The 14,892-nt window shown below is 38.4% G+C and overlaps 1 protein-coding gene across 1 annotated transcript in view; it reads right to left on the bottom strand.

Annotated features, from left to right (window-relative positions):
- Nucleotides 1–14,892, bottom strand: part of LOC136858421 (hemicentin-1) — a 357,960-nt gene that overhangs the window by 23,868 nt on the left and 319,200 nt on the right. Inside the window, exons 39-40 of the mRNA XM_067137953.2 lie at nt 14,409–14,513; nt 14,189–14,315 (exon numbers count right to left, since the gene is read on the bottom strand). Of these exons, the coding sequence (XP_066994054.2) occupies nt 14,189–14,315; nt 14,409–14,513 (232 nt within the window). The remainder of the gene's footprint in view (nt 1–14,188; nt 14,316–14,408; nt 14,514–14,892) is intronic.

Raw genomic sequence — 14,892 nt, 5'->3', positions numbered from 1 at the left:
GTAGTCCATGGGACTCCTGTACCTCCCTATCTTATCTTCCCAATATACGACAGAAAGGCTTTAGCTGTTGGCCATTCTTCTCCTTTCTCCCTAGTTTTTCGACCTCTGGGATGGAGTACTCGCTGGATATATTTATGGCTGTACCCATTAGCATGTAGGGCCATATTGAAGTGGCTGAGCTCCTCGTTTAAGTGCTATGGTTGACAAATTCTTTTTGCACAGTCAGCTAGCATCTTTATCATTCTGTATATTTTGTCATGGGTAGTGGTTGGATATCTTCTGCAGACAGCGAGTGTATGGGTCAGCTTGCAGTACTTTGTGTGTCTCAAGTTTAAATTGGCCATCTTCATTACCAGAACACTGAGGAAAGGGAGTTTTACTTCACTTTCTGTCTCCATAGTGTACTGAATATTGGTGTTAATGCTATTCAGATGCTGTAGTTGTTCCTCTCTGTGGCTGCAGATTACAAAGGTGTCATCTATGTAACAAAGCCACACTTTAAGTTTCAGTGGTGTGGTCTCGAGCACTGTTTGCTCAAACTTTTCCAGTGTCTGTGAAAATGGCAATGGTGTCACCACGGGCAGTCCTCTGCGTTCAGCAATCGGATATTTCATCAAGGAAAGGTTCGAGCAAACAGTACACGAGTACAAGAAGACCTATGATCCATAATTATGAGATTTTGCACTAAACCGATAGCATTTACTGCAAGTATAGAAAAGATGTATCGGCAGATAAAGATTGTTTCATAAGATAAGCATCTTCAATGCTGTGGTGAGAAAGTCTGCAAGAGTCACTGGGGACATATACCCTCACAACAGTTACTTATGAAACCTCATCTGCACCATTTCTAGCAACAAGATATCTGCAGCAACTTTCCTCTGACGAAGCAGAACCCTTTCCCAGATTATCCGCTATTCTCAAATAAGATTTTTGTTGGATGACTGCATCTCCGCTGCAGGCTCAATTGAAGAAACCCAAATACTATGAACAGAACTTCAAAATCTCCTGAGATGTGGAGGATTCACTCTTTGTAAATGGTGCATCTCTTCAATTCCATTTCAGTTCATCTCCAGGAAAATCAACATACACTCACTGATGATAACAACAACATGGTAAAGACCCTAGGTCTCACATGGCAACCTTCCTGGAATGAATTCCAAGTTGTCAGTGATCCCATTCCATTAAGGTCACAAAAAGATTAATTCTTCCTAAAATATGCGATGTTGCTTGATTCAGATGGGCAGAAGTAAATGACTGTTACTTTTACACTATGCAGTGCAGAGTGCAAATACAGCGTTAAGGTATATACAATACACACAGAGGTGAAACTTGGGCGATAGAAACGAAATACAAAGTGCTAGGCAAGTGAAGGCCAAGCGTGGATGGTGCATACATAGGAGGAAGAAAAATATGACAGTGTATGCTTTAACAGCAAAACATTAAGGGCAAAACCATAAAGGCAAGACCTTAACAGGATTAACAAGTATACTTGTATACAAGCATGCTAGTGCTGTGCCAACGTATGGTGATGAATCAACATAGCACTTCGGGCTAATGGCCAAATTCAAACCATTATTACAGAAGTCTTCCTTGTGAACATGTAATATCGTGGTCGCCACGACATTTACATAATTTGATTGCCCACCTGAATTAATTGTGTGTGTGTGTATATATATGTATAATGTATCATATGTAATTTTACTCATTATTAACGTCCATCATCATCATTTATGTAATTGGTACATAAGAACGAGAAATAATTTTTAATTGTAATATACTAGAATATTCTGTTGTAATATCAAGACAGTGGGTCTTGCGCTAACAGGTTACTTGGTGTCTCGCAATAGTCCAGGAACAGCAGGTTAATTTTGGATGGTTCTTGGAAACGTACGCAACAGTACGAGGGAGATACATAATTTTGTTGTTGGGATGCTAAATCACCCCACACCGGGCGAGTTGGCCATGCGCGTAGAGGCGTGCGGCTGTGGGCTTGCATTCGGGAGATAGTAGGTTCGAATCCCACTATCGGCAGCCCTGAAGATGGTTTTCCGTGGTTTCCCATTTTCACACCAGGCAAATGCTGGGGCTGTACCTTAATTAAGGCCACGGCCGCTTCCTTCCAACTCCTAGGCCTTTCCCATCCCATCGTCGTCATAAGACCTATCTGTGTCGGTGCGACGTAAAGCCCCTAGCAAAAAAAAAAATCACCCCACTTCACGTGCTCCTATCTGGAGGGCTTTTTCTGTCAAAGACAGACACTACATCTATATATCGACAGGGTGGCGACGTACATCAGCTCTCACTGAAACGACATGTCATGTGACATCGAGGGAGGAAGTGGGAATGTGAAGAGGATTTATATAGATCTAAACTGTGTGGTGAAGAGTATTCTGCATCCAGTTTTCTTGAGTTTCCATTCTCAGGTAGTCCCCAGTTTTTTAGAGAGTCACTCTGCTATCTGAGTGCATCACTTATGATGTGCTTACACTCAATATTCCTTATCAGCTCTGTAAGACTTACTCAGATTATTCAGAAAACCAAGTTCATATAATATAGAAGGACTGGATGTTTTCAGTCCTCTCTATCCAATTAATTCCAATGTGGAGTTTCATATTGTAAGGCTGGTACTCTGTTTCTGGTACTTAGTACAATAGGGAGTGATAGATTCAGGGTGGAATCCAGTCCATGAAGCAGATGCCGAGGATGATGCTGTTGGAGGAAGGACGAAAATGATCAACCACGGAAGCAGACGACAAGAAGATCAACCTCTGGTGAGCATTAGTTAGCCCTGTTATCGCAAGTCCACGCATGTAGATTTTAATTGGTAATCTCAGTCAATAATTTTCAATTTTGGGAATAACTCGTTACGTAATTTCACCCTTATATGGAATAAAACATTTTTCTTTGTACATCGTTAAATAATTTACTTTTTAGTAGGGTCCCTATGTTTTTCCACATGGTATTTAATGGTTAATATCCTTATACCTCATGACTGGGATAGTCTCATTAAATTAAGTATTTTTTAAATTTTATCTAAATTCGGTTTCAAATTCCATTTAATTTCGAAGCCTGACGACCAGCATGCAATTGTTGTTAATTATCTATATCTAACTCATGGGCATGTTAATTACGATTGCCAATGTGGAGCAAGGTCATAATGACAATTTATCTTGTCAGAATTTAGTTTGTTCTGGTGTTTGATCCGTTACATAATGTCACCATAATGTGGGGCGCAAAAACCATTAAATATGATATAGGTAGAGGCATGGTTTTTTCGCATTAACGATAAACGCGACAAAAAATGTTTTGAAGCGATTTTGCGATATCTTTACGAATCATATGTTTCTGGTTAAGAAAATATGGATATTATGTTCGCGAATTAAAGCGATAAGGCCATTTTAAAGCAAAATTCAATCATTTCGCAATAAGCGCGATATTACAGCGAAATCTATAGTGAATAACGAACTTGACATTTTGTTCCAAGATTATGTATGAAAAGAAAAGGAAGAGCGAAGAAAGATTCATCAACGGGAAAGAAATATGTTATCATAATATTCTGGAAAATTTTTTAAGTCATGGCATCAAAGAAAAGGGGTTGGCTCCAGGCTTCTTCCCAAACGAAATGTTTGGAATGTTGTTCTTGTGGTGGCTGGTAATCCCACCCCTGCCTGTCTCCTCACGGCATTGTGCAATCCTGGAATCCCTAATGATGTCTACAAGCAGTACAATTGACTGGTGTATTTCGGCTTCGTGGTCAGGTAAAATTAAGAAAGTGATCACAGACAGTGAGCGAAGATGGGTCGCTCGACAAGTGTTACGGTGCACAGCAGAGCTAAACAGTTTGCGAGTGAAGGTTTATACGTTTCGGAAAGAAATATTTTAATGTGTAAATTTTGTAATGTTCGTATCGAGTGGGAGGAAAAAAAAAACGGTCTGAAAACATTGTTTTAAAAATAAGGAACATTCAGAACGTACTGTAAATTTAGCATCCAACAGTGAAACGGCAGGCAACAATAGAACTCTCATTAGATATGCAAACGAAAGGTAAGAGTGAAAAAATATAATTTATTCACGAGACAACAGCGATGCTACTCAAAGCCAACATCCCGCTGGAGAAGGTAGATGACCCTGCAGTCCGGAAATGGCTTCAAAAGTATGTACAAGGTATGTACAGTCTATCAATTAAACCTCCACAATCAACGATCAGTGATAGTAATGAAACCTTTAATGATTAATTTTAGAATTTCATTAAAGCAAAATTAAAGCGATATGGTAATATCTATTTCGCGAAATAACGCAAAAATTATTATCCTTCTCGTAAAATCGTTCAAAAATTAATGCGAAAAATCATGCCTCTAGATATAGGGAATGGCAAATCTGAGAGAGGGTCAGTGTTTTGTTTTGGGAGAAAAGTGCTATCAATAAATCCATATTTCGGTATATGTTTGATATTAGGGAATCATGGGAGATCAAATGCAAGGTATGATGTAACGCGACGGCAGTGTACTTAGAGGTGGTTCGTCAACTAACGATAAAGACATGGTAGATGAGTCTCTGGAGGAAATGAGAGTAGATAAGACAGATAACAAGGCTCAATATGATGACTCACAGGATAATAGGGGGGTGGGAGTGGAGGTTATCCCTACCACCAAAGAAAATAGCAACGGGTTAAGAGGTTTTGTACAGTCTATGTTTAAAGAGTTAAAGAAAGAGCTGAAGGATCAGGGAAAGAAAATCAATGAAAAATTAGAGCAGCAGGGGAAGGAAATTAAGGTAGACCTAGAGAAAACTAAGAAAGAGCTATGTGACGAACTAAGAGAGTACAAAACAGGAAACCCCAAAATGAACTGGTGAGGGTATTAGGCATTATTGAGGAACCTCAGCGGGACGCCGAATTTTACGTGAGACTGGCCAAGGAAAACATCGAAAAATCTGGCGAGGCGCATAAGAAACAGCAGAAATGCAGGGTATTAGATGAGTTTGAAGTAGGTGACCTGGTGCTTTTGAGAGTACCCATGCAGTCATGCAGTGAGGAAAAAGTCATCAAGAAGTTTTTTCTTTTCTATCAGGGGTTTACTGTATTCATAAGAGGTTGGGACCTTGTACCTGTAAACTAGCTGACAGGGAAAATGTTTTACTTGAGTCCTACAACATTCATAGTTTGCAGAGGTATTTGACAAGTGGAGGTGAGCATATAGAATGTAGATAACGGGAAGTCAGCCTGGTTATTGTTTCGAAGTGTTTGTGTGTTTGTGTATCAGCTGTGTGTATGAATCAAGTGGATTTTCCAGGTTATGTCTGTAGACAAGTGTGGGGCATGGTGTACTTTCTGGAGTGAGCTCACTGTACTGCTGCACATGTAAGTCATGTCAATCGGTGCGTATGTGATGCCATGGGTGTTTTTAATTTTTGTAAATGTAAAAGGGATAATTCAGACTTACCCAATAGGAAGGCCATATAAAAAAGGTTGTTTTTGTAAAATAGAGTCATCGCAGGTGGATATGTGCCATGAGAGGACTTGCGGTAGTGCGGTTACATGTTCCAATGGCATGTGGGTGAACGTGTGTTACAGTGCTTGTTGGGTCATGTGTGGGGATACACTCAGTATTGGATGACACCAGGTGAAATGATGCTATCACATATTGAATAGCGTGTGGTTGCACTATATGTTTTTTTTGTGCCATTTTAATCTAGTGAAGACAATCTTAAAACTGATGAACGCTTCAGTGTGAAGAAATCAGAGGAGATGTTGTATAGTGGTATTTTTAGGTATTGTTTTAGTAATTAAGTAAGGTGTGATTTTCGATGGAAGTTGCAGGACAGTTGAACACTCGAGAGTGTGTAGGCTGAGATATATGTATACATGGTTGGCATGTTAAAGTTGGGTAAATAATGTGTGTCGGTCTAGATAGAGGTGATATCACATGATAGACTGGTGCAAGATGAACAGTATGATACGTCAAGAGGAGTGTAAATTTGACAAGCTGTGGGTGATGATTCAATCTATGACACACTACTGTATTTTCTATGTTATATATAGATAGGTTGTGGGTGATTCTGACACTATGCGTTACGCGGGTCAGAATCGGGGGGGGCAAATATAAAATCGTGGTCGCCATAACATTTATATAATTTGATTGCCCAACCGAATTAATTGTGTATATACGTATGTATCATGTATCATACATACATACATACATTATTATTATAGACTGTTATGCCTTTCAGCGTTCAGTCTGCAAGCCTCTGTGAATTTACTAAACGTCGCCACAATCATCGATTTGTAACTAGTATTGTGGCCTCATTTAGTTCTATACTTCTTATCTTTAAATCGTTAGAAACTGAGTCTAACCATCGTCATCTTGGACTCCCTCTACTTCTCTTACCCTCCACAGCAGAGTCCTTTATTCTCCTAGGTAACCTATCCTCCTCCATTCGCCTCACATAACCCCACCACCAAAGCCGGTTTATGCGTACAGCTTCATCCATCGAGTTCATTCCTAAATTAGCCTTTATCTCCTCATTCCGAGTACCCTCCTGCCATTGTTCCCACCTGTTTGTACCAGCAATCATTCTTGCTAATTTCATGTCCGTTACTTCGAACTTATGAATAAGATATCCTGAGTCCACCCAGCTTTCACTCTCGTAAAGCAAAGTTGGTCTGAATACAGACCGATGTAAAGATAGTTTCATCTGGGAGCTGACTTCCTTCTTACAGAATACTGCTGATCGCAACTGTGAGCTCACTGCATTAGCTTTACGACACCTTGATTCAATCTCACTTACTATATTATCATCCTGGGAGAACACACAACCTAAATACTTGAAATTATCGACGGGTTCTAGCTTTGTATCACCAATCTGACATTCATTTCTGTTGAATTTCTTACCTACTGACATCAGTTTAGTCTCTGAAAGGCTAATTTTCATACCATACTCATTGCACTTATTTTCAAATTCCAAGATATTAGACTGCAGGCTTTCAGCACAGTCTGCCATTAAGACCAAGTCATCAGCATAGGCCAAACTACTTACTACATTTCCACCTAACTGAATCCCTCCCTGCCATTTTATACCTTTCAGCAGATGATCCATGTAAACTACAAACAGCAAAGGTGAAAGATTACAGCCTTGTCTAACCCCTGTAAGTACCCTGAACCAAGAACTCATTCTACCATGAATTCTCACTGAAGCCCAATTGTCAACATAAATGCCTTTGATTGATTTTAATAATCTACCTTTAATTCCATAGTCCCCCAGTATAGTGAACGTCTTTTCCCTCGGTACCCTGTCATATGCTTTCTCTAGATCTATGAAACATAAACACAACTGCCTATTCCTCTCGTAGCATTTTTCACTTACCTGGTGCATACTGAAAATCTGATCCTGACAGCCTCTCTGCGGTCTGAAACCACACTGGTTTTCATCCAACTTCCTTTCAACGACTGATTGCACCCTTCCTTCCAAGATGCCAGTGAATACTTTGCCTGGTATACTAATCAATGAAATACCTCTATAGTTGTTGCAATCCTTCCTGTTCCCTTGCTTATACATAGGTGCAATTACCGCTTTTGTCCAATCTGAAGGTACCTTACCTACACTCCACACTAATTTTACTACTCTATGAAGCCATTTCATCCCTGCCTTCCCACTATACTTCACCATTTCAGGTCTAATTTCATCTATTCCTGCTGCCTTATGACAATGGAGTTTATTTACCATTCTTTCCACTTCCTCAAGCATAATTTCACCAACATAATTTTCCTCCTCCCCATGAGCTTGGCTGTTTGCAACACCACCATGATGATTTCCTTTTACATTGAGAAGATGTTCAAAATATTCCCTCCACCTCTCCAGTGATTCCCTGGGATCTATTATGAGTTCACCTGAATTACTCAAAACACTGTTCATTTCCTTTTTCCCTCCCTTCCTAAGATTCTTTATTACTGTCCAGAAAGGTTTCCCTGCTGCTTGACCTAGTCTTTCCAGGTTATTACCAAAATCTTCCCATGACTTCTTTTTGGATTCAACAACTATTTGTTTCACTCTGTTTCTTTCATATACGTACAAACCCCTGTCTGCCTTGGCCCTTGCTTGAAGCCATTTCTGATAAGCCTTCTTTTACGTTTACAAGCTGCTCTCACTTCATCATTCCACCAAGATGTTCGCCTTTTCCCATCTTTACACACAGTTGTTCCTAGGCATTCCCTTGCTGTTTCTACTACAGCATCCCTGTATGCCATCCATTCACTTTCTATATCCTGAACCTGCTTACGGTCTAGTGTTCGAAAATTCTCACTAATCATATCCATGTACTTTTGTCTAATTTCCTCATCCTGGAGATTTTCTACTCTTATTGGTTTGCAGACAGATTTCACTTTCTCTACCCTAGGCCTAGAGATACTTAGTTCACTACAGATCAGATAGTGGTCTGTATCATCGAAAAATCCACAAAAAACTCGTACATTCTTAACAGATTTCCTGAATTCAAAGTCTGTTAAGATATAGTCTATTATGGATCTGGTACCCCTAGCCTCCCATGTGTAGCGGTGAATAGCCTTATGCTTGAAGAATTTATTCATAACAGCTAAACCCCCAAGCGGCTAGGACTATACAACTCACCGGTGGTCCATAACCCGTTAGAGGAGAGCAAACGCTTCCCATTCCCATTAGCGTCTATATCTTCCCCACATTTACCAATCACCCTTTCATATCATTCAGTTCTATTCCCAACTCTCGCATTGAAATCGCCCATTAGCACTATTCTATCCTTGCTGTTGACCCTGACCACGATGTCACTCAAGCTTCATAAAACTTGTCAACTTCATCCCCATCTGCACCCTCACATGGTGAATACACGGACACAATTCTTGTCCTAATTTCTCCAACTGACAAATCTACCCACATCATTTGCTCATTTACGTGCCTAACAGTAACTATGTTGCGTGCAATGGTATTCCTGATAAAGAGCCCTACCCCAGACTCTGCCCTTCCCTTTCTAACACCCATCAAGTACGCTTTATAATCTCCTATCTCTTCCTCGTTATCTCCCCTTACCCGAATATCACTTACTCCTAGCACATCCAGATGCATCCTCTTTGCTGACTCAGCCAGTTCTACCTTCTTTCTTCCATAAGCCCCATTAATATTGATAGCTCCCCATCGAATTCCATTTCGTTTGCCAAGTTGTTTCCAAGGAGTCCCTTGCATGTCAAATGGGAGTGGGACTCCATTACTCCCATAGGTCCGTGGCTTGCTTAAAATGTTCTGAGCTTGGTAAATTCATGAAGCAGGATGCTACCCTACTTGCACATAGTCCAAGTGAGGATCTCTCCTCTAACGGGTTATGGACCACCGGTGAGTTGTATAGTCCTAGCCGCTTGAGCACAAGGAGGGCCATGTCTCAGAATATGTCCGAGATGCCCACTCCCATTCCATAGTAACTGGTATCCCGACTCTCAGGACCAAACTAGGCCACTCAGCCGTTGCCCATGGTTCAAGAACTAGGACGTGACTACAGTAACCCACAAACATGAACCATGTATCACGTAATTTTATTCATTATTAACGTCCATCATCATCATTTATGTAATTGATACGTAAGAACGAGAAATAATTTTTAATTGTAATATACTAGAATGTTCCATTGTAATGTCAAGACAGTAGGTCTTGCGCCAACAGTCCAGAAACAGCAGGTTAATTTTGGACGGTTCTTGGAAATGTACGCAACAGTATGAGGGAGATACATAATTTTGTTGTTGGGACGCTAAATCACCCCACATCACGTGCTCCTATCTGGAGGGCTTTTTCTGTCAAGGACAGACTGTACATCTATATATCGACAGGGTGGCAACATACATCAGCTCTCATTGAAACAACATGTCATGTGACATCGAGGGAGGAAGTAGGAATGTGAAGAGGATTTATATAGATCTACACTGCGTGGTGAAGAGTATTCTGTATCCAGTTTTCTTGAGTTTCCATTCTCAGGTGGTCTCCGGTTTTTTAGAGAGTCACTCTGCTATCTGAGTGCATCGCTTATGATGTGCTTACACTCAATATTTCTTATCGGCTCTGTGAGGCTTACTCAGATTATTTAGAAAGCCAAGTTCATATAATATAGAAGGAATGGATGTTTTCAGTCCTCTCTATCCAATTAATTCCAATGTGGAATTTCATATTGTAAGGCTGGTACTCTGTTTCTGGTACTTAGCACAATAGGGAGTGATAGATTCAGGGTGGAATCCAGTCCAAGAAGCAGATGCCGAGGATGATGCTGTTGGAGGAAGGATGCAAACTATCAACCACAGAAGCAGACGACGAGAAGATCAACCTCTGGTGAGCATTAGTTAGCCCTGTTATCGCAAGTCCGCGTGTGTAGATTATAAATGGTAATCTCAGTCAATAATTTTCATTTTTGGAACTCGTTATGTAATTTCACCCTTTTATGGAATAAAACTTTTTTCTTCGTACATCATTAAATCATTTACTTTTTAGTAGGTTCCCTATGTTTTTTCACATGGTATTTAATGGTTAGTATCCTTATACCTCACGACCGGGATAGTCTCATTAAATTAAGTATTATTTTTTAGATCTAAATTTGGTTTCAAATTCCATTTAATTTCGAAGCCTGGCGACCAGCGTGCAATTGTTGTTAACTGTCTATATCGTAACTCGTGGGCATGTTAATTACGATTGCCACTGTGGAGCAAGATCATACTGACAATTTATCTTGTCAGAATTTAGTTTGTTCTGGTGTTTGATCCGTTACAAACAGTCAAGATTTTCTTCTGAAGATGCAGATCAAAGTTCTCTGCAAAACGTAAAGAATTTCACCTTATTTTCTTAACATGACATAAGCCCAAAAAGCCTATATCATGTATGCCAAACATCAGTTTAACCTAAACAGATGTAATGCCAATATAACATTTATATCATAAAAAGATGTATTCTGACACACTAACAAGTAAGCAAAAACATAAGCTGTAAAGCATCAAACATAATATCAAGTTTTTTTAAGGTAGCAAAAAGAAGAATTTTACATAGAACATAGAACATAAATTGTAAGCTATGATTTTCATAATGATCCATATTGAAAGACAAACCTTTAGTATACTGTTGTCTAAAATAGTTCTCAATAATGAATTGAATTGCAATTTTGCTACAACTAATGGTTATAATAGGCATTTTATAGAAAAATAATAAATCAAACACTGCCCTTCAACCACTTCATCTACAGAAAAAGTGCCTAAAACCACAATTTCTACCTTTTCATTAAAAAAACAAAGAAATTCACCAGATCTCTAATATCTTTAGGAAGCATGATCCACAAATAGTTTACAAAACCATTAATAACAATGCCTCGATCTTTCATAACACCCATTCTATCAATCAAATGGTTTTCTACAGTAAATCATGGGTCTATAAACTCAAATACAATAGTTGTGACCCCACATAAATGTTGGCCAAACTGACAGACACTTTATTACACGGTATTCAGAATATGTCAACACAATCAAATGCAATAGATTTTCTGCCATGGGCCAATATATGGAGGAATTCATTCACAAGTTTATATTCATTGCACCAGACATGAAGATTCTTGAGGTAGCTGATACTCTATGTTTAACATAATGGAAAATTGTTTTATCCATTTGGAGCAATATTCTAATCCTAATTTCAGTCTCAATGACATATGCAAAAAACCCAATATCTTTTTTTATATTATTATTCCGATCTACAAAACATGACGATCAGATAAAAACTGAAACTACATCTCTCGTAATACATTTATATTACCCCTCCAGCAACCTCCCACCATCCCACACCATTAAGCTCTGCCATAGTGGTAATCATACCCTGTTCCTCCCACCAACCCCTTCTTCCTTTCACCTACATACATTCAATAACATGTTACTGTGGTTTGTCACAGAATCGACAACACACATTAAACTCTGCAATCTGCAATATCCCCAGTGGATATTTGATCAAGTACAAAATAGTCAAATGCCACACGTCATATTCTTATGACATAACTCTTCAACTGTATGATTCTGTGCTCACTATTTTCAACCACAAGCCAAGATTGTGAAAACTTTATTTTGTGTTCACAGAACAGAACATTGACATAACTTTTCAACTAGATGATGTGGCATAATCAAGATTGTGTATTTGAATTTGAATTTTCAAGTTTTTACAACAGAACTCAATTTTTAACACTCATATATTGTATACATTTATGTCTTTGACTAGTCAATTTTATGGTTGTTAAGGCCGAAGATGATCTCACTGTAGGTAAAAAAAAGTACCATAATGTTTTAAGCATTACATTATTAATAAAAAGTGTACTGAATAGGTGGTACCCTTTCTTTTCTCTACTTGAATGTTCCAGCATATGCATGCTGGTATTAGACCTGGCTACTCTGCAATTTCAGATTTCAATTTTTTTTTTTTAAACCAACTTTTGTACAATCAAGAAATTTCTGAGAAACCCTCATAAACCCTCCAACTAGATAATTAATCAAAGTAGAACATTAAAAAGGACTCAAAATATGCAAAACAGGAAAAATATCCTTATATTCAGAGAAAATTTATACACAACCAACCCAAATTACTGGAATGAGTCTGACTCGGAAACACAATGCAATAGAGTGACTTTTACAAGAAGTTCCTTACCTGACTTCTGGAGACCAGTCATTTTTTTTTTTTTCCTAGAGATACTTTAGCCCAATAAGAATTGAAGAGTCACAGTTTTGTACAAACACATTTGACTTTAATAAAATCATAAACTGTGTTAAAAATCAAGATTTCTGATGTATTGACAGAAGAAATTTCATAATATTTTTTCAATTCAAGTTCACATTCAAACTTAAGGGAAGTACAAATCCACAATCACTCATATCGAGAATAAACTTGAGTTTCAATAACTCAAAAAATTATAATGACCTGAATTAGGAGGATACAATTCCATATTTTACTGTACCGGTACCTCATGGTGCATTCACTGAATCCCATGTTGGTATGGCAATGTCCACCATTGAATAGAAATTTAGACCAGTTCAATTGTCCTCTCACTGCAACAGCCGAAGTAAGTCTTGATTTGGAGACTGATATGGCGAGTTTATATTGGTGGGGGAAGGGGAGGTTATGAGACACACTTGCACTGAACCAACAGATGGTAGATCAAATATACTGGAAGATACAAGAGATAAAGAAGAGTTTGATGACAATGACATCAGCAGAAAGTAGGCGGTATGATATCCAGTTTCAGTAGTTTTTTCTTTTCTTTTTTGGCCTGTCAAGAACTTGTAGAATAGAGTTGATTGTCAATTGCAGCATCATACGCTAAATAAATAAATAAGTAGTCATTCTGCTGGTGAGGAAGGAAGCTTGTCATTGGTGCTGGTGTGGAATGTGAGGTGATGCAGAGAAATACAATGATCATTGGCGGGTACATGGTAAGTTTGTTACAAATATCAGCTAGCTTTTACTCCTTAGGTTTATTAGCTCCAATTACAATTATTTGTAATCTCTTCATGCAATGTCTTTGGCATGTTCATTAGAATGATGTTGTCTGTCATGAATACGATGACAGGGTGGTCTCTGACAAGAAAACATGCATGTTACCTTTGACATTCAATTGATTTTCATCTTTTGTGTTTAGTGCCAAATGTTCCACATTACTAGATTCACATTTCACACATTTATAAACAGGAGTTAACTGGTTACAAATGAGTGTATTTAAAACTCATTTACAATAAAAATAGACACAACTATTTACCACTTAACTATGATGCTTATTAATTATATATAGGTAAAAATGAAATTTCTCAGATACCTGTCTAGTATTCATGTTAAAATTTAAAAAAATATATGTGTTCATTTAACTTTCACAGACCCCTTGATGCCCATCCATGGAACTACAAGGGGTCCATAGATCCCAGGTTAAGAACCAGGATCTAGGTCTAAACTGACACATACATATCCTTTACACATTCATCAATAAAAGACAAACAGCTAAAATACTACACTGAAGTTAAAAATTAAATTTTTTACCTCAGCTTCTCTCATGCGGAATATGCACTGCGCATGTCATTTATACCTTACCTTAGTACATGTTGTACTTTTTCCCTTAAAATTTCATTCAAATGCCATTTGCAGTAGAATTGATGAGCCTAGTAAGACTTACTTGGTGGCTGAATCTCTTGTGTATCCCTGTGGGCATGGTGCAGACAGACATCTGTACCATCCATGAACACCAACACAGATCTCATCATCACTACATGTAATGGGACTGTCTTTACACGGATTAATTTCTGTAAGCAAAAGAAGTCTCTGTTCAGTTCAGTTCAGTTCAGTTCCTTATAACAAACATAATTAACTTTTCTTTTTCTATGACTGACCCATACCTTGACAAACACCATCTTGTTCTGTGAATCCTGGAGGACAAGAATTTGGTCCAACAAAGACTTGGTCTAAATGTCCACTCCCTCGGACATTTCTATTATAGGGATCTGAAAGAAAGAATTATTGATAACTGAATCAAAGCATTGAATGAATTGAACAAATACAAAAAGTTTTACACACAGACATCCATTAAGCAGGGATGATAAAATTAACAAGAAAATGATGTTTACTTCATTACTGTTTCCAAGTACTCCAATGGAGTACCGGTAATTTATTTTTCTATTAAATTAGTAGTGAAGTCTGCATTAGTTCATTGTAGGACCTCCAAGAATAATATCTACAGGCACCGATTGCAGCGCATGCATCTAGCTGTGACATGACTGTCTTTTGTTTATTTCTTAGCTGCTCCACCTACGGTGCTATCATCGACATATTAATTTCCAACAAACAGTCGCCAACTGAACAATCCAAGAACTAACATTGTAG

The sequence above is a fragment of the Anabrus simplex genome, chromosome 1 (genome assembly GCF_040414725.1).
Source record: "Anabrus simplex isolate iqAnaSimp1 chromosome 1, ASM4041472v1, whole genome shotgun sequence".
Taxonomy (NCBI): Eukaryota; Metazoa; Arthropoda; class Insecta; order Orthoptera; family Tettigoniidae; genus Anabrus; species Anabrus simplex.
Note: the sequence above shows the minus strand (reverse complement) of the source record. Positions and strands in the feature narration are given on the sequence as shown.